The following is a 19100-nucleotide window of genomic DNA, read 5'->3' as shown; positions in this document are numbered from 1 at the left end:
TTGCAGTAACTGGTGTAGTTGCTAAGGGAGTTTCTCGAGAAGGTAGTGCTTTATGAACTTCCAAACATTTATTGGCGTTTGAAAGTCCCTTGGCGGCGGGCAAGTTGTTACGTACGAAATTTAGAATTAGGTTAAAAGCCCAAGGTAAAACGAGGAATGGGCCTGGCAATAGGGTTGATTGAACTGGCTGAAGGACACCGTGAGGAAATCAAGGAAAATAAATTTATTTATTTATTTCTAAGAAAAATTCAGGACGGAAGGTCTTCAGGTCGAGAGGTCCGCAAGACGGAAAGACCTCAAGTCGGAAGGTCTTCAGGTCGGGAGGCCCTCAAGATGAAAGACCTCAAGTCGGACGGTCTTCAAGTCGGGAGATCCGCAAGACTGAAAGACCTCAAGTCAGACGGTCTTCAGGTCGGGAGGTCCGCAAGACGGAAAGACCTCAAGTCGGAAGGTCTTCAGGTCGAGAGGTCCGCAAGACGGAAAGACCTCAAGTCGGAAGGTCTTCAGGTCGGGAGGCCCTCAAGATGAAAGACCTCAAGTCGGACGGTCTTCAGGTCGGGAGATCCGCAAGACGGAAAGACCTCAAGTCGGAAGGTTTTCCGGTCGGGAGGTCCGCAAGATGAAAGACCTCAAGTCGGACGGTCTTCAGGTCGGGAGATCCGCAAGACGGAAAGACCTCAAGTCGGAAGGTCTTCCGGTCGGGAGGTCCGCAAGACGGAAAGACCTCAAGTCGGAAGGTTTTCAGGTCGGGAGGTCCTCGAGACGGAAAGTCGTTGAGATGGGATATCCGCAGGTCGGGTAAACTGTAGGTCGGATAGAAGGACGAAGTCGGGCCAAAAGAGCGGAAGGTCTGTGGTCGGCTCAAGGAGTGAAATATAGGGAATTTTGGTCTGCTGGGGACACGTGTCAGCATAAGAAAGGTTGGAAGACGGTTGAGAAGGAGACGTTGTAACCGTTCGGGTGACGGTTTTCAGTACGGTTTCCCAGGGAATATTTAAGGATTTGGATCATCATTTGGCAAGGCATCTTCAATCAACTTCAACAAAGCAAAATCAGATTTGGGGATCACCACTTTAAATTTCAGTCTTTTATTTTTCAGTTTATTTTCTATACCATACAGTGTTTAGAGATTCCTAATCTCAGGCACTAATTAATCAAGTTTAAGGATATTTTCTATATCTTTGAATTTTACTTTATTTTTGTTGAAAAATTACATCAACAGAATTAAATTAAAGGGAGGTGGAAGGAAGGATCCAACTCTGTCTCTGACTGTGAGTGAGGGATGCTGAAAGATATATATGTGGCTGGCCTGCCTACAGAGTTGGGTTGCGTGCTTGCTACACCACCCCCGGATGCGGTGAGTGACAGCGGCCGCCTAGCGTCTCTGCTAGACTTTATCAAGTCAATATTAATGAATGGATCTCTTTTATCAGCCCTACAGGCTAACCCCGGAATCCGGATAATGATAATAACAGCTAATTACTTATTCCTTATTATTTAGTGCAAGCAAATGCCATTCCAGAGTATCATTATTATATCTGGTTAAATACTTGAATATGGTAATCCGTAAAGAATTGGCATGGCTGTTTCAATTTATTATTTTATTTTTTCAACGTATCCTAACCGACACCGGACGACTAAAACATACATATGCTTGGTATATGCAAACCGTGGAAACCCCAGCAAACGGGAAACCTGGCTTCTCCTCGCATTCTAAAACGCTTGTTTCCCCTCCGTACGGCCCATAGATCTCACCGTTTGATCCCGTCTCCAACCGGGAGAGGCATCCCACATGCCTTTATGGATCTAAATCCCTTCCGTCTATGCTCCGGCCTCAAGTTCCTCGGCTACTTTATGATCCTACTCCTATTGGCTTTGATTGCAATCTCTTACGACGCTGTCATCGTCCTCACCTGTGTCCCGCATCTCGTCGACGGTGGCTTTAATACAGTATTGTATTTATTTGTCGTCACTCTATTTCACGTTCTGGTAACTGCACGGACTTATCACTTTCCGCCTTGGTTCATATTTTTGTTTTCATGTTGCTTCTGATCGAATAATTTGTTCCCAGAGCTTGTTGTTTAATCGTTCAGTGTTTTACTGGTGCAGTAGATTATCTGCTCCGAGATTGTTTTAGAAGAATTCAAGGGTAAGCAATTAGTGGAAACATGACGCAAACTTGAAAATCTTAAACTAAATAAAAATTTCAGTAGACTCGGTTGGAAATAAACAAAAACGGTATGAGAAACTCTTTGTAAAGGCTAGTGCTATGAGAAACGGTATGTTCAAATAAAAATTTCAGTAGACATAAACAAAAGTCAGTGCTCTAAACTTTTATTCTGTCCTTTATATCAGTGCCAGATCCTTGGAAGGGTATTAGATGTATGCGGACATTAAAAAGTTTCAGTACTTGATTTCTGAATGCAGGAATATTATAGTGTTTTTAGGAAACAATAGATTAGCTAGGAGAACTACTTTTCTATGACTGATAATTACTTGTTAAAAGGCCGGTGCTATGTTTAAATGAAAAATATTGTTATATGGTGTTAATCAATCATATTATAGCTTACATGTGCTAGTGTGATCCGTGAATATGGTCACACATGCCAACGTTATATACAACACTTCTGAAAATAGATCACTTATGAAGGATGTAATGTTTTAAATTCCATGTAGAAAATATGGAATGAAATTCTATCCAATGTGGCTTAAAGCCTGGTATTTTGACTGTATTTAAGGATCTTTAATTGGTCCCTCATCTTTGTGTTGGTACTACTGCCATCTCTGCTAAGGATTTTGATAAACTTGCAGCTTGTATTATTGACATGGAGCTATTTTATGGTTGCCTTCCGGGACCCAGGCTCAGTTCCTGCAAATTGGGGAGTGTTACCAGCACAGGATTCAAAGGATGAGAATTATAATATACCTTCCAATTCTTTCACGGATAATGTATCACCTCTATCTTCTGAGGGGATAGAAAGAATTACCGTTCGTTACTGTAATCTGTGCCAAAATGCAAAACCACCTCGGTGTCATCATTGCTCAGCCTGTAAGATGGTTTACTAATTAATTTAAAAAATATTCTTGTCCAGATTATTGATTACATTGTTTACTCCTTAGTAATTCTAATTTTACTCTCTTAATTTGCATTTTTCACAAATTTTCATTGATCTTATCACAGTGGATTCATGATATTTATGCTATTATTATTTGTTGTAATGTATTATTGTTGCCGCATTTCATCTCCTATTTTATGGTCATTTATGTTCTTGGAGAGAACCCAAATTTAAAACATGGAAACTTTTGAATTACCCTTTTTAGGTTTGGTATATGCTGCTCTTAATAATACGGGCATGCTAATGTTCACAATAGGTTTTTTTTTGGATACAAGATGATCTTTTAGGGTTTTATGCAGGCCAACGATGTGTGCTCAAGATGGATCACCACTGCATATGGGTAGTAAATTGTGTTGGGGCATGCAACTACAAATTTTTTCTCCTATTTGTGGTGAGTAAAATTAATTTCGAATCTGTTGTTCCTCCACTATTTTTGAGTGAATTATGAAACTATATATCTTTTCCCTTGTACTTGGAATAAATTAGATTTTGATATTTGTTCATTTAAAGTTCAGCAAATCAACTACCCCATATCTAGATTCATTTCCCACTTTCTGTGGATGTGTACCCCAAATCATACAAAGTTCACAAAGAGTTCATTTCTTTGTGAAGTATCACTCAGAGGCATAACTTTGAATGTATGATTATTACAATGTAACTGTTGTTGTGTCTTCCTCTGCTTGGGATTTAGTAGAACTTTCACAAAGGAATCTCTGAATTCTTATACTTGAATTACTTCATCTCGGTTTTCTTTTATTTAGGACAAGGAGCTAATATCATGATATGCTTCTTATTACCTTTATGTGGTTTATTCTTATGTATTATGTAGGCCAATGCATGAATTGGTATCTCACCTTTCATTTGCTGTTACAAAAGAAGTCATAAATTCGAACTACATATGAAGTAAATTTACCTTACACCTTAGCTTTAATTGGCTGAAGTTAATAACATACTGTGAACTAGTGCCTGAAAAAAAATGCTTTGTCTTCATGTGAAAGCTTATGAAATGCTGAGTTCTTTGCAGAAGCATTGGTTTAATTAGTTAGTATCTCTTTCCTGCTTATGTGTGAAACTAACTAATGTTCATGCTTTTGTAGTTGTATAGTTTTATGGAAACAGGGATGGATACTATTATTTTGCTTCCTGGTTTCATAAATTTTTTTCGACAAGCTGGGCATCATTCCAGCTCTCCCGGGAGGCTTGCAATCACATTTTTAGCTTTTAGTAGGTGTTTTTCTTTTTAAACAAATAATCATTCTTAAATCCTCCATATTATTGTTGCATTTTTAAATTCAGATTCCTCAATAGTCCATACAAATTCTATTCATTGGTGCAGTTTTGAATCTGGCTTTGGCGCTGAGCCTTCTATGTTTTGTAGTTATGCATGTCTCACTGCTGCTCAGTAATACAACATCAGTTGAGGTACTTGTGGTATCATAATTTGAATCACTCATTTCTGTTGAATATAAGTAACTTGGCGCACACACGTGAGATTCATTTGCCAGTCTAATTGTGCACGGATAGTTTAATGCCTAAGATGTCACACCTGTGTGAAGTATTAATTGAAGCATAACAAGCCTCAAAAGCAGTGGTTGTTCCAGGTTCATGAGAAGAAACAGGCTGCTCGTTGGATGTATGACCTGGGATGGAAAAAGAATATTGAGCAGGTCCAACAAAACTTGTATTTTTATTTACTTTTTTGTGTTTTCTCCATCAGAAGTGCTGCTAGTTATCCTTGCATGTTTCATGCTTCAAAGTGTTTATATTTCGTGATCATTTTGAATTTAAACATATCAGCAACGTTCTATGAATGATAATCACTTCACATAGAGTTGTGTTGTGACTTGTTGAAACAATGCCTGTCTGTCTGTCTTCTGAGTTGTCTTTTTTTTTTTTTTTTTTTTTTTTTCCTGGAGATGATGGTTGTTTATGTGATTTTCTCCACCTAAGGACTAGGTGTAAGAATTATGGTGTCAGTTGCCTTGTCTCTCTCTCCCTCTACAGCACTGCTATTACTTTTAACCATATTATCCCGTCTTTAATTATTCCATAATTAGGTTTTCGGCACTAGAAAGGCCCTGTGGCTTTTTCCAGTGTTCTCAAAGGAAGACTACGAGAGTGTACCGGCTTTGTATGGTCTAGACTTCCCAACATGTTCAGTTGTCAACGTATGAGGTAGTTCTTTGTCCAGATATCTATCATTAACTGCCTTATACCTGTTTTATACATCAGTTCCCCATTTTCCAACATTTTATTGTTCCTTTTGGTGTCAATTATTTTGTATATTAAGAGTTGATATTGCCATAGCAGTAACTTGAATGTTATTCCACATTGGCACCTGATCATAGTTTAATGTAAATGTCAACTTTGTTGTTTTTGAAAAGGAGATTTTATAGTATATAGCAGACCATCTTCTTGATGTAGTAGACAAAATCATCTTTTAGGCGTGGGCATGAAATGACTCCATCATTTGCTACATCACTTAGGTTGGTAAAGATTATAGATATAATTGAAATATATGAATTGGGGGAATTTGAAAGTTGGGTGCTACAAGAACAACTCCTAATGCAAAAATGCTATATTCGTTCGATTTTATATTTAGAAGTAGTACTCATATATACTAATGCAAATATCTCGTGGAAATTTTACATTCTAAACTTTTGCAATAGCACCTAATATATGAATTGAATAATGGATGTGAAAAAACTCTTGCCTCAGATGGAAAATATCATTCATGGAAAGTTCTTTTAAAATATTCAGTTTTATAAGGATACTAGATACATTATCTAGTGTAAGATAAAATATGGAATTAGTCACATTTTAGAAGTGTTTTGGAAATATAGGGTGGATATATTGTTAAAAAGAAAAAAAAAAAAAAAAGTTGATAAATAGGGCAAAAATAAAATTAAAAAATGTAAGTAGACAACAATATTCTTCTGCCACCAATCCAATACTTGTGAAGCTAATTCAACCATAGCATGTGGAGAAAAATATAGGTAAACATGTTCCTAGTGCGTGTGTGGGTTAATGTTTTGTTTTGAGTTTTGATATTTTTGAGATAAAATGATTAGTTAAGGGTGATGGTTCTTTTATTTTTTTTGGGAATGAGTGTTGAACTCAATGTTTTCAGAGGGAAATTGTGAAATTGTATAGTGAGAGAGAGAGAGAGAGAGAGAGAGATTTAATATAACTGTCCATGGAAGAGGAAGAAGTGTTGGTTGCAGAGAGAGAGAGAGAGAGAGAGAGGCCACATGATAAACCATGATAATACATTTAAGGAGCGTGGTGTGGGTGTATGAAGAGGGTGTTGGGTCTGGCATGAAAATGCCGTCAATGTATAGTGGGTGTGTTGAGTGGATTCATCTATAGTATCATCCTGAGCCACATGAAGGCTGGATGTTCTCCTGTGTTATGTATGAGAATACCCAACGCCCAGTTAATTTAATTCCAACTTGATGGTGCTGCTCCTTTTGCTTTCTTCTCTTCTTCCTCTTCGGGATCAAGAGATTATACTCTTGGAATTATATGAGGCGTCATTGCTCGCTCGCTCGCTCATGTGCAGTTTTGAGGAGTTATGTTTTGCATCCCAACCTATGGAATAAATATTATTAATGTATTTGCGTATAGTTGTGAGTTTTGCATGCTCTGGAGGGGAGGGGAGGGGAGGGAGGTGCGCATGTAAGTAAAATGCTGCTTTGTAACAGGCAGAGATGCAGCAGGGGATTGGTGGTTGGTATGCATGCCAGAGCAACAATTCGCCAGGTTTTGCAGCGGAGCTTCAGCTAATATCATACTGACTGATAATATTATCATTATGTTGTCGTGTGTCTGTATCTACCACACAGCTTCATCGGATACATCATCACATAATCATATTATCCATACGAATGGATACATTCATTCATTCGTTTGTTTCTTCTTTCTTTCCATTGAAGAAAATCAATCAAACCCTGCTTGCCTGCAACAACAGCAAGAGGCTGAAGCAGAAGCAGCATACCAGAAAAGCCTTTGCACACTGCCTTCTTCCTTGGGGCGGGGGCGGTTAACAATCATCTCTCTGTTTTTTGTTTTTTGTTCTTCTTGATCAATGAGAATCCAAATTACATTGCTTCTAATCTAGCACCACAGCACAACGACACCCCATCCATCCTAACCCTAAAAAACAGAACACACCCTTTTACCTAGCTGGTCTTCCTCCTCCACAGAGAAGAAGGCCGCACACAGACAGACAGCTCTTCCTTCCTCATTCGAATGCTTTCCTCTGCCTCTCTCTCTCCTCTCTCGCAGAATCGTTGGGTTGGGTTGTGCGCTCAGCATTGGAGGCCCAGAACGGCCCCTCGCGTGGCCTCAACCGACACCCCACACTTGACCCTACTCTCCACTCGGTGCATGAACACCTTCAGCACCCTAACCCTCCCCGCTAGCTTCATCCGCGTCTCTATCTCCATGGTCCCCCCCTCCACCACCCCGATCGCGGCCTTCGCCGGCGCCGGGAGAGGGTACTTCTGCAAGTCGAATTTGGCCGACATTTTCTGCCTTCCACCGCCCACGATCCTGCCCGCGGGGATGAAAACGACCCCCACGGGCTCGCCGGAGTAGACCAGCTGCAGGGAGCTGTCGTAGTGCGCGAACTCGTCGCGGTTGGGGTTGGTAACGGTGACGTACTGGAAGAACTCGAAGTTGACGGTGCCGTTGGAGACGGAGAAGGCGGGGAACTGAACGGCGTTAACAGCGATGAGAGGGGGCTTGGGCTTGAAGACGAAGAAGTAGACGGCGACGGCAGCTGCGGCGATGGCGAGTAGGAACACGGTGGCGACGGCACACGATGCTAAGTTAGTGCGGCCGGTCCTGGATTTGGCATCATAAGGATAGGGAAGGAGGGGGTGGTTGTTGTTGATGTTGTTGTTGGATCTGGAGAGAGCAGGAGGAGGGGGGAGGGGAGGTGCAGGGCGAGGAGGGCCACCAGGGCTAGGGACAGGGGCAGGGCCAGGTCCACGGCCATTCATCTCTCTCGTGCGCTGGCTGGCTGGCTCAAGTAAAACAGAAGGAAATAGAGAGAGAGAGAGAGGGGGGGCACAGAAGGAGAGGAGAGACGAGACGAGGGGGTCAGTGCGTAGTGATGGGTTTTGGAATCAAGTACGGATTACTCTACTCTCCCCTCAGCTCCTCTCAAGATTGTTGGTCGAAGAAAGAGGAAAAGGTGGGACCGTGGGGGAGAGAGGTATTGGAGAGGAAAAGGAAAGGAGAAAGGAAAAAAACCAAAAATAAGGAGTATACCGCACCGGTAGGGTCGATGGATCGGGTCGGGTCTCTGCCATCCAGCCAGACGTCAATGTTAATTTACTCTCGATGGATTGGTGTCTGTCCATCTCTATCCTCCCATCCATCCATCCATCTATCCATCTAATCTATCTATCCATATCTAGTTGAAAGGAGAGAGGGAGAAAGGGGGGCGGTGGGTACGTTGGAAGGAGCGGAGTGTGCTGTTCTTTTGGCAGGAAGGTAGTTGGTTAGAAGCTGCACATTCAAATCAGATCTCGATCAGATCACATAACATCACATCATAATTCATTTCATATCGGGCATACCGGCAGTCACTCATCCCGATTGACTTGTGCCAAGTTCAACTACATACATACATACATACATATTTAGGATGGCGTGGGTGGTGCCGTGCCATTTATGAGCTGTAAGTTTCATTCAGTAAATACAACGGTGCTGTTGTTCATCCTGATGTGGCCGCAGTAATTGGCAATGCTCGATCGAGGGATGATACACCGACCGCTTGATGATTGTCATAAACAGAGAGAGATAATAATAATAAAAAAAAAAAAAAAAAGAGAGAGAAAAATTCCGCTTGATGACCTCTTCTCATATTTTGAATGAAATGGGAAAAATTCAGATACTTCGAGTAATATCTCTGCATCTCATCTGTCATATCCTCACTTGCCGCTCCATTTGGTCAATGTAGAGGAATTTTATATTTTCTATGAGATTCTACAGGCGGCAAACATCCCAACTACTACTATTTGTTCGAACCCTAAATTCTACTCCCAGTGATTTGTTACAATGTGTTAGATCCTACCCTGTGGAAAAATAGATCAGGGGAGGTAAAATATTGGTGGTAAGTGGATCTGAAAGAATGCTATGTATGATTCCATTCCAGGACAGATTTCTCAAAGCGCACAGCGGAGGCGCTGGGTGGGTTCTGGGAGTCGGCTAGCTAGCTAGCTGTGGCCATACAAGTCCATATGTCATGCCACAACTACCCCAAACCTGCTTCAGCTTTGAATATTCAACTGTATTGTCTTCTTTCATCAACTAATTTGTTTCCTCACAACTCACTGAGATGGAATAATGGTTATCTGGCCTTCCTGTTAAGAACATCACATTATTAACAAAACAATATTACTCACTCTTGAGAAAGAACCAGACAGGTTTATGTGAACTAGCGGTTGATCAGAAAAAGATGGTAATACACACACACACACAAGTACAGCAGGGGCCTGCTAAATTGTCTAAACCTTACCGTTCAGGACGGGGGGAAGAAGGTTGATCCCGTGAAGTACGGTGCCCAAAGTTCCCGTGGGATCTGTGGTGCTCAAAAGCCCTGGTTTGTGTTCCATCATGCAGCTGTAACTGCGGATTTACACCTTGGAAACCTAGTGGACCCAAAGAACCAAACTCAAGCTGGTCACTATGAAAAACATAGGCTGCATTATGCCCAAACGGATATAGCATCACAATGGGTGGAGCTGACCCATTAGGGACCCCACCAGGATTGGCGACAGCCAATGAGTACATGTGCGCTACACTTCGAGGATTATTTTGACTAGAACTTGAGTGCAATGAACCATTCTGTGACTGGCTTGAAGGGATTGAGTTTTGCCCCTGTGAACTCCAAGAATGATCACCTCGAACCTCACTATGAGCCGATCCCTCTGTTCTTGAGTTCATTTTATCTGTTTGACTACGACTGCGTGCAGCAGATCGTGGTTTTGAGATACTCCAGTTTCCTTCTCTGTCGCCAAGGCTATCAGTTCTATCATGAGTATAGTATCCTCTTCTGTTACCAGATGAATGGCGTTCCCTTACAGAAACTTTCTGAAGCAACAAAGAGTCAACAATCACAAAAGCAGCAACAACAATAAAAGATGAATTAACATTGGTAACACTGAGACACACTATATGAAGCACATACTGTAGCTAGATAATTAGTACAAGCCACCCCTAACATAACTTGAAATTCAATCTCCTGATTGTTTGTCAAGCTTATGATGCATGATGCAACTTCTAGTCAAACTTTCCGGAAAATGGGCCTTCCTAAAGTTCTAATCTGAATAATTTTACATTAGCATATTGACACAACAGTGGTCCCATATCAAACTCCACATCTACTCTTGATCAAGGCATCCATCAATTTAATGTGTTTCTGCAAGTATAATACAAAGTACGGACCATGATAAAAACAGAAATGCTATGACAAGAACAATAAGCACGCACATATTTAACAAAAACGATTGCTACTCTGGAGCTGAAAATGGAAAATCACCATAAGATGTTATATTACCGGATTAGGCAAGTATGTTCCAGTTCCACCACGATATCTTGGCATCTCATCCATGAAGCTTTGATAAACATTAGAATTCCTGCTGGGAACTGACTGAAGGGGAGAAACAGGAAGCTGGTGGCCATAACTTGCCATGATCTGGGAGACTATATTTGAATTGCTAGGAAGGCCTCTACCAAAGTTGTCAAATGGAATGCGTCCTTGGACATAAACAGGTGGAACCATGACAGGAGAAGGATAGAGTAGAGGCCCTTGGTACCGAGGATTTTGACAGAACCTTCCAAACTGCAAGTTTTGCCAATGGCTAGAAAAATCGCTATTGAGAATATCAGGCTTCCGCTCTTCAGATGTTTTCATATTAATGTTCCCTCTTATGGAACTTAATGAATTTAAGTTCCCAGGGTGATCAAATTTCTTGGGACTGAAATTTGTCCCAGACTCATTAACCAAGGTCTCATCACCTCCAAATTGGTTACATGATGCATCAGGACTTGTCTCGGATGGAATGTTACATACATGAAGCATTGTTAAAAATGGAATTGGTGGTCCAGTTGGATAGAAAGCAATCACTCCAGAATTATCATTTGTTCCCTGCCTTGAGCCAGGACCTATGAACATTGGAGCAAATGGGATCATTGATCCTGATTCACTTGTCTGAGCAACTTCAAATCCAGATATACCGTGTCTTGGTATCTGCAAACGATTAATTGGATCAGAAAAAGGGTTCATTTCAATCATTCCAGTCCCAACATTTGATGATGAACCCCATTCCTTGTCATCATCCTCGGTGTCATTGGATACATGCTCAGACACAGCTTTTCCTTTTCCACGATTAGCAGCTAGATCAAAAGACACAATTCTCTTCCCCCTTTTTTCTTTCATAGATTTATGCACCTTCACTGACGATCCATCCCAGGAACTTTCTGACAGAGTTCTACTTCTCAAAGAATTACCATGAGTAACTGATGACAGCCTTGAACTTGTAGACCGTTCTTCCAGATAAACTTCATTACTTCTAATATCCTGAACTATAAAATTGTCAATACTTTCTAGTGCCCTTCCGTGTTTCTCCCCAGGATATTGCTGCTGAAATATTGCAGAACTGCCTGAGCTGCTTACTCGAGCTGGTGGAGGAACATATTTCAAACCAGACATTGATGCTGGGGGTGTATCATCCAATTGAAGTGTTTCAAATTTTCTCTCAAGGTCATAACCAACTGAGGAGCCAATACCCTGCCCATGAAAGCCAGAGCTTCCCACAGGACCAAAGTTCTCATTATTTGGCTCAACTGAATCTTTGGATGTATGCAGCTCAAAGCCAGGGAAATAGCGAGTCAGTTGTTGTGGAACCATACTATGAGGAAATTGCACATTTGAAAATGATGAATCCACCAATGGGATGCTGGTAGGGACAAATCCCGGTGTCTTAGGTTGAGTGTATCCCATCGAAGCAGCAAATGATGGTGGGATAGAGTAAGGCAGATGACTGGAAGCCAGATTAATTGGAACATTAATGTGGCCAGTCATACCTTGAAGTGAAGCAGAGGACATCATGTTCACAATATCTTGTTCTTCTTTCTGCGTTGACTGTCCCGATGAGGCCAATAATTCTTCATTAAAAGCATCTGCACTCATATCTTGAAGGGGTCTAATTGAAATGCTATGGGAGTCCGCAGCATCATGACTTTTCGGTGACGAAACACCCCCATACCATGAAGTATCTTCAACAGATGAATAATTGCTGTGACTTGCCATGCTTTCAGATTCAACATTTTTTCTCATACTAATAGAGTCCGGCCTAGTACAGGAAACAGGAACTTCGACAATTTCTGCTTGTCTATCACATTGTGCATGAGAAGATTCATCACAGAAGTTATCAGTGAGATCAGGATTGGATTGTGTTCTGGCAAAATGAAGCCTTCCAGGGCTGTCATTTACTAATGGATCTAATCTCGAGCTTCTGTGAGTATTCTCATTAACTACAGTGTGACCAAACTGTGCATCTCTTCCAATTTTTTCAGTGAACCTCAAACTTTTCAAATTGAATCGACTTTTTAAACCTTGCATGTGAGAGGTTGCAGGCAGGTCATTTGTTACTGGAATAGTTCTTGACCAATTTCTACCTTGTTGAGAGGATACACCACGGGCATTAATACCTTTTCCCTCCATGTCGTGAGAAGGGTTCTCTTTCACTGTTTTCCCACTAGTATGATTGTTAGAATTCCCAAATCCAGGAGAACTTTCCGTAATTTGTAATCTTAGGTGTGAATCAACTAATGGTGCATCAGGGCGGTGACCACTGCCATGCCTCTCCCATGTATTCAAAAAGAATTGATTCACTTCAAAAGTTAGAGCCTCTTTGGGGCAGTCGAGCAGTCTAGCAAGTTTTTTAGCTCCAAAAGTAAATGCGCTTCGTATTCGGAAAAAGTTACCTAGAGATAGAAGTTGACATTAACTAGAAAAATGAAGTTTATAAAACTGTATATCCATGTCCTAGCGTTACATGGTGGCTAACTTGCAACAGATAAAAGTATAAATTGAGTGAGATATCAAATTTGATTACCAACATATAGATTTATCTAAAAAAAATAATACAAGTCATGCAATTCTCGAAGAACAACAATGAACATGAGAATACACAGTCCCTCAGCTTAATATAAATTTCATTTTAAAGGATTTCTTAACAAACTTGTTTGAGGAAGTTTAAATTGAGTATCCAATCAAGCTCGTACGACTACTTAAGACTAGAAATTGGTCTTTCATCACCCTGATGACATGTCTAGCATATCATACTAAATAATCTGGCGATGACATAGCACATGACATTCTTGTTAAGAGAACAAAAGAACAATAAAAGAGCATAGGTCATGTTGGAAGCTTTTGATAAGTCAATGGCCATTCATTTCGACAATTTGACATTCATCATAATTAATTATGCAAACCAGAGTTCAAATTAAATGCCCAATAAAATCTAGCAAGCTCAAAGAGTTTGTTTCCAGTGTTTTTTTGTGGAATGCCAAGTCAACACTTCATATTTAAGATTATTAAAAGAGAAAAAGAAAAAACACTTCAGAAGAGTTACATGATTTCTCTTGCTTGGCAGTTGATGTGTAGTGTTCATATTCACAGATTAAACTAGGCTAAAGCCATTTCCTACGAAACTGGTTAAGAAGACTCGTAGAAATGAATGACCTACAACATTGATATTTGATACCATTTCTGTTAATAACATGAGCCCTAGGTGCCCTCCTCGTCTACTTTTAAGCTAAAACTACAAGACAGCATAATGATGTTGGGACCATGGTATCAACCAAATAAAAACCTTCAAGCAATAGCAACTCAAATACAGAAAACATTGAAATTATATACAATAAAAAGGATAAAACAAGTTTAATTTCTTCAGAAAATTAGCTTTCAAATGAAATGAATAGAGAACACAAACGTCTGAAGAGATCACCTAAAGAAAATGAAACTGTTAAAGAGGAGAAAGATATGATGGAGAAAGTTCTGAACCTTACCTTTACTAACACTTCGACCAAGATTGTTGTTCACACGTAAAGGATCAATTACGTTAAAATGCTTTGAAACAAATTGCTGTCCATTACTTTCCTGACCGCCAGGAAAAACAGCATATACAGAACTACATGCATCGAGAAACAGCTTGCTGAGCAAAAGATCCCCTCTATCCTTCCTAGGTGGTTCCGCTACAAACCAAAAGAAAATCCATCAAGGAATGCACCAGCATATACTACATATAACAAGACAACAGTTTCCAAAATACAATACCAGATACATCCGGTAATGAAATAATGGGCACAGGTCCCCATAAACTAACACAAAAATTGTCCCAATCAAAATTGCTGAAGAACTCCAGAAAACGATATAGGACCTGCAGCAGTTACATGGGTTGCTTCAGAAAATGAAAAAAAAAAAAAGGATAAACACACAATTGTAACACTGACAAAAGTAAGAATCAGTCACCTCAAGTGGCCCATGAAAGGAATTGTTGAACACATGAAAGATGTACAGAACGAGGGTTTCCAGAGCATATGTAGATATAAGTCCATGATGAGCACCCAGTATACGACTTTCATAATAGCACCATGCTTTTATCAATATAATACTACGCTTGAATAGATGATTCTGATTTATTAGATTGTCAACCTATGCAACCAAAACAATTTCAAAAAACCACATCAGACAAGTTCGTTATTTTGGTAATTTATATATATATATATATGTGTGTGTGTGTACATATGTAATAGAAGCTCTAACTGATGAAACAATTCTGCAAGTAAATTTAAAAACTACTTACCTCGTCAAGGAAGCAGAGAGTACATAAACCACCAACTTGATTAAAAGATATGTCCACCACAATGTTCTCCACTAGACACTTAATTATTTTCACCTGAAATAAAAAGTAGAAAATAAACAAATATGACGCACCCATACACATAAGAAAATGACACCTACTAGTGTTATGGGCATCTTAACCACAATGTCTATCATACAGCAAATTTTTATCATTTCTAATTATCTGATGACGAAAAATGGATGTAAACGGACAGCTATTACTGGAGAGTATTTCTGTCAAATGACAATTAATAATCACAGTTTCTGGAAGCAGGACAAGAACATGATACCACCCAAATAACTTGAAAAAAGACCAAAGCACATGGTTCAACCGTTCAAGATATTTGGGCAGAACAAGTGTTTGAATGTAAACGCCTGCAAATCAATCCAAAACACGTTGCCCTAAACATATAATCCATAAATAGATATTACGTCATCTTGTAATCACCCTACTTGTGCTTAATTATTTCACACATCCAAGATTTTGATAATTTCAAGGAAAATCATAAACATTGCAATATTTGGATCTAAAAGAGACATACTTCTGCTTGGATATACTGAACCTCCTTCACGCGAAACTCAGCATTTTTATTTTTCTCCTCATTCTCAAGCATATCTCGAACTTGGTTTGCCCAAGAATCTTTCAAACCCTGATTGTGACTAAAAGCAGTCAAATCAATGTCTCCATCAGGTAGATAAGTCTTCAAAGGTACAGAACCAAAGGTACAGACCTGCAATAATGGATAAGTGATTAGAAGAAGAGAACATTAGAAAACTAGAGATTATCTTTAAAATAATTTTCATATGCAAATAGATAGTTCTGCATTTCTGTTATGTTACACAACATGCTAACTTTCCACTTCCAAAATCAAATAATCAAAAGAATTATACCTATCATTCAACAAGAAAATATCGTCCTCAATTATCCCCATAATGCTACATGGTCGAAAATAGCAATGCCAGGTTAAATTTCTTTTTACCAACCCAACAATCACAGGTTTAAGAAGTGTCTGCAGAATCAAAATTTTGAATTGATCAATTTTATATGATTACAATGGATTCATAGTGTCCAGCCGAACTACAAATTCAAACCAATCATTTTTGGTTTCACCTTATGCTGTATTGTAGGTGAACCAGGACAGGTAACAAAAAAGGTAAAATAAACCTCCAGTCTTTCAATCCTTAATCATATGTATATGAGCATCAGGCAAAGCAAACTGGAGGTACTGCAAACATTGATCAAAGAAATAATTTCTTTCTATAGTTGAAGAATAGGTGTCCATATTATAATAATTTAGACCATGAGCATAACTCTAATCCTGTGTAATATAGCAAAATATAAAAGAGTCGTATACATAATTGGAATGAGATTAAAGCTTTCTTTTCTTTTCTTTCCCCCCTTTTTTGTGACAAATCTCTTCATGAAAATTGTGGACTTGACGCCCATGACACCAGGTAGATAGATGTAGCACAACAGTAGACAGAGGTCATGAATTATTTTGCACTAGTACATGGCAAACAGAATCTGCAGCTATATGCCATGAATAGGCAAACATGCATGATTGTAGTGATAATAATAATTTATAACAACAACCACAAGTAACAGATCATCAATGCGGTTTATACAGTCAGAAACCATTCCTATCAATGCGGGCATATTATTAGGAACTCATTCTCAATGCATTATCTGAGATACAAGTTCGCTTCTACCCGTATAAACTGGATGACAACATCATATTGTAAAAATAAGACGACGACGATACAAGCCCTATATCTAACAGAAAAGTGACAACCTGTTGAATGGAAACAGCATTCCAAATAGAAATGCATTTACAATTATATCAACTCTAGTGCCGCATAGCAAAACAAGCAAATATTAGTTGCATCATTTACAGCTGCTGAAGGAACAGTGTTCCATCTGCAAGAGATCACATAATAAAACTCCAGAATTATTCCAACAACCTGGCTGGGGAAGCATTTCATTATAAGCCGCTGCACATAATCTGCAACAGCATTCCTCCGTCCCTCAGACAGCGGATTGGGCTGAATGCAAGCAATGATCTCCGCAGTCCGTTCCTCAGCTTTCATCCATCTTTCTGTATCAAGGGGTTGCATTACAGGACCTGCCCCGGGTAAGAGTCCATTTGGCAATGGCCCTCGTGGCTCAGACGTTCCATCATTTTCGTCCATATTTTATCGACTCTCTAAAATCTTATAATTCTCGGAGTAGAGAAAACTCAGTTTCGATATTAGTATTACCGTGTATCGATAAAAGCTTATCAAAATGAAACACCAAAAGCAATGTAGTTCATACCAAAAAAATAGAACACCCTTTCCCAAAATATGGGGAGTTATACAACTGTGCCAAAACCCTAATTGAAGGAAATACACCGAGAAAGGCGTCGAAAACACGACAGATGCACCGTGTGCTCGTCGGAAAATGCAATAAGCATTATTCAGACTGCTAGAGGGAAATAAAAAACAGCGAGCTTTTTTAGCACTGCATCCCTAAAAGAGAGAGAGAGAGAGAGAGAGAGGAAATTAACAAGCGGAAAAGACAGACCAACCGAAAATAGGGCAAAAGAGTAGGGGGGAAATATAAGAAGGAAAAAAAGAAAAAAAGAAAAGGCAAGGAGCTGATCAAGCGATTGGAGACCAAAAAAACCCTAATTGGAAGCGGATTAGAAGGAAACGGATGCAATGCAAAGTGAATGGAAAATGCGAGATGCAGATGTAGTTGTTGGTTAAGGGCGAGAATGGGAAAGGGAAGCAGTGTTGGGAAAAAAAGTATAAGATGGTCAAATTTGAGGAGTTGGAGGAGGAGGAGGAAGAAGAAGTGGAGGCAGCGAGTAGCTTAGACGAGAGGGTGTCCTGAGTCTCTGAAGTCTAAACTGGTCTGGTCCGGTCCGGTCTGGTCTGGTCATTAGCAGTAGCTTACTCTGAGGAGTGGTCTGGCTCTGGCTCTGGCTCTGGCTCTGGCTCGGGTTGCTTCACTTGGTGTGGATGTGGGTGGGACTAGTCAGTGCGATGTGAATCGACTACAATTCATATGGGCTCGGGCTCGGGCTCGGGCTCGGTTAAATCAATCTAAATTAGGGATCTTTCATTAATGAAATATTGATTGTGTGAATGGAAAATTATGGTGCTCCATTTGATTTGGTTCGGTTTGGTTTTTGTTTCATTCTGAGAGTGTCTGATCTGAGACGGGGACTCGGTATTGTTTGTTTGTTCGTCGTCTTACTCAATCATTATTAGTATTTATTCTTTATGTGGAACTAATGAGTGATGGGCTTTTCAGGCCATTTGTAGTCAAGATATTCACCTAAATATTTCTTTATTTTTAATTTACATTTTTTTTTCTTTCATTTCATTTTTTTTCAATTCAACAATAAAAATATATATATTTATATTTATATCAAAATTATTTATTTTTAAAATATATATAATATAAATATAAGAATAAAATTTTATATAATAGTATATAAATATAAAATAAAATAAATAAATACAATTATAATAATTTTTTTTTAAAAAAAACACCAATCTCCTAACATTCTGGACATGATGGGTATGTTATTTTAGAGACTCTCGTTTTCAAAAAAAAAAAAATACATTTTTTTTCTCTCATAAATTATCGTATAAAGCATTATTTTAATATCAAATTCAAACAAAAATTTTATCAAATTTATCAAAAGAAATATACCCGACATGTCAGGAGATTTATGAATTTTTTGTAATCTTTGTTTACTTTTGTCATGGTCTTTTTCATTATTTTCAGTTATTATAACAAGATTTGTTATTTCTATTAAGAAATTCAGTTAATATTCAGAATTCATAAATTTTACAAAAATAATAAATAAATAATTATTTAATTAATTATAACTTAAAGTTTTAAATTTTACTCCCTTCATCTCACGTACCGTGTGTATAGACATGGTATTTTAGGAGGAATATAATTATTAGATAATTAAAAATGTATTAGTAAAAATAATTATCCAATAATATAAATAATTATTAATTAAGATTAAGATAACTAATTAGTTTAATTAAAATTTAAAAAA

At 39.0% G+C, this 19100-nt stretch overlaps 3 protein-coding genes across 12 annotated transcripts; 1 reads left to right on the top strand and 2 right to left on the bottom strand.

The window, feature by feature from the left end:
- Positions 1-1552: 1552 nt before the first annotated feature.
- Positions 1553-7032, top strand: LOC127243836 (probable protein S-acyltransferase 12). 9 transcript variants are annotated; one of them, XM_051264142.1, is made up of 8 exons: positions 1553-1989; positions 2812-3049; positions 3416-3507; positions 4214-4340; positions 4453-4538; positions 4706-4783; positions 5174-5291; positions 6744-6762. In XM_051264142.1, exons 1-7 carry the CDS (start codon positions 1651-1653, stop codon positions 5288-5290), a joined length of 1077 nt encoding a protein of 358 aa, XP_051120099.1. In that variant the 5' UTR covers positions 1553-1650; the 3' UTR covers position 5291; positions 6744-6762. The 9 variants fall into 9 exon arrangements, 8 of the variants coding, with proteins under 8 accessions (XP_051120099.1, XP_051120332.1, XP_051120406.1 ...); XM_051264073.1 differs by lacking the exon at positions 6744-6762 and adding an exon at positions 6821-7032 and having other exon boundaries at positions 1554-1989; XM_051264375.1 differs by lacking the exons at positions 4214-4340; positions 6744-6762 and adding an exon at positions 6821-7032 and having other exon boundaries at positions 4495-4538.
- A 394-nt stretch (positions 7033-7426) lies between these two features.
- Positions 7427-8122, bottom strand: LOC127246943 (uncharacterized). The gene has a single exon (XM_051268615.1). The coding sequence runs from the start codon at positions 8120-8122 to the stop codon at positions 7427-7429; it is 696 nt and encodes a 231-aa protein (XP_051124572.1).
- A 989-nt stretch (positions 8123-9111) lies between these two features.
- On the bottom strand, positions 9112-18011 carry LOC127243635 (uncharacterized). 2 transcript variants are annotated; one of them, XM_051263790.1, is made up of 9 exons: positions 17002-18011; positions 15582-15770; positions 15002-15094; positions 14668-14850; positions 14473-14575; positions 14205-14390; positions 10687-13118; positions 9646-10220; positions 9112-9490 (listed from the first exon to the last, which is right to left on the bottom strand). In XM_051263790.1, exons 1-9 carry the CDS (start codon positions 17227-17229, stop codon positions 9478-9480), a joined length of 4002 nt encoding a protein of 1333 aa, XP_051119747.1. In that variant the 5' UTR covers positions 17230-18011; the 3' UTR covers positions 9112-9477. The 2 variants fall into 2 exon arrangements, with proteins under 2 accessions (XP_051119747.1, XP_051119825.1); XM_051263868.1 differs by having other exon boundaries at positions 15582-15689.
- Positions 18012-19100: the final 1089 nt, after the last annotated feature.

Source organism: Andrographis paniculata, unplaced genomic scaffold (genome assembly GCF_009805555.1).
Source record: "Andrographis paniculata isolate CXL003 unplaced genomic scaffold, ASM980555v1 Contig10END, whole genome shotgun sequence".
NCBI lineage: Eukaryota > Viridiplantae > Streptophyta > Magnoliopsida > Lamiales > Acanthaceae > Andrographis > Andrographis paniculata.
Note: the sequence above shows the minus strand (reverse complement) of the source record. Positions and strands in the feature narration are given on the sequence as shown.

Coding starts and splice junctions, on each gene's coding strand:
- LOC127246943 (XM_051268615.1), bottom strand. CDS start 8,122: ATGAATGGCCGTGGACCTGGCCCTGCCCCTGTCCCTAGCCCTGGTGGC.
- LOC127243836 (XM_051264073.1), top strand. CDS start 1,651: ATGCTTGGTATATGCAAACCGTGGAAACCCCAGCAAACGGGAAACCTG. Junction 3,508..4,213: donor AATTTTTTCTCCTATTTGTG/GTGAGTAAAATT, acceptor ATGCTTTTGTAG/TTGTATAGTTTTATGGAAAC. Junction 4,784..5,173: donor GGAAAAAGAATATTGAGCAG/GTCCAACAAAAC, acceptor TTCCATAATTAG/GTTTTCGGCACTAGAAAGGC.
- LOC127243635 (XM_051263790.1), bottom strand. CDS start 17,229: ATGGACGAAAATGATGGAACGTCTGAGCCACGAGGGCCATTGCCAAAT. Junction 14,576..14,667: donor CCTTTCATGGGCCACTTGAG/GTGACTGATTCT, acceptor TAACTGCTGCAG/GTCCTATATCGTTTTCTGGA. Junction 10,221..10,686: donor GAACATACTTGCCTAATCCG/GTAATATAACAT, acceptor TTGTTGCTTCAG/AAAGTTTCTGTAAGGGAACG.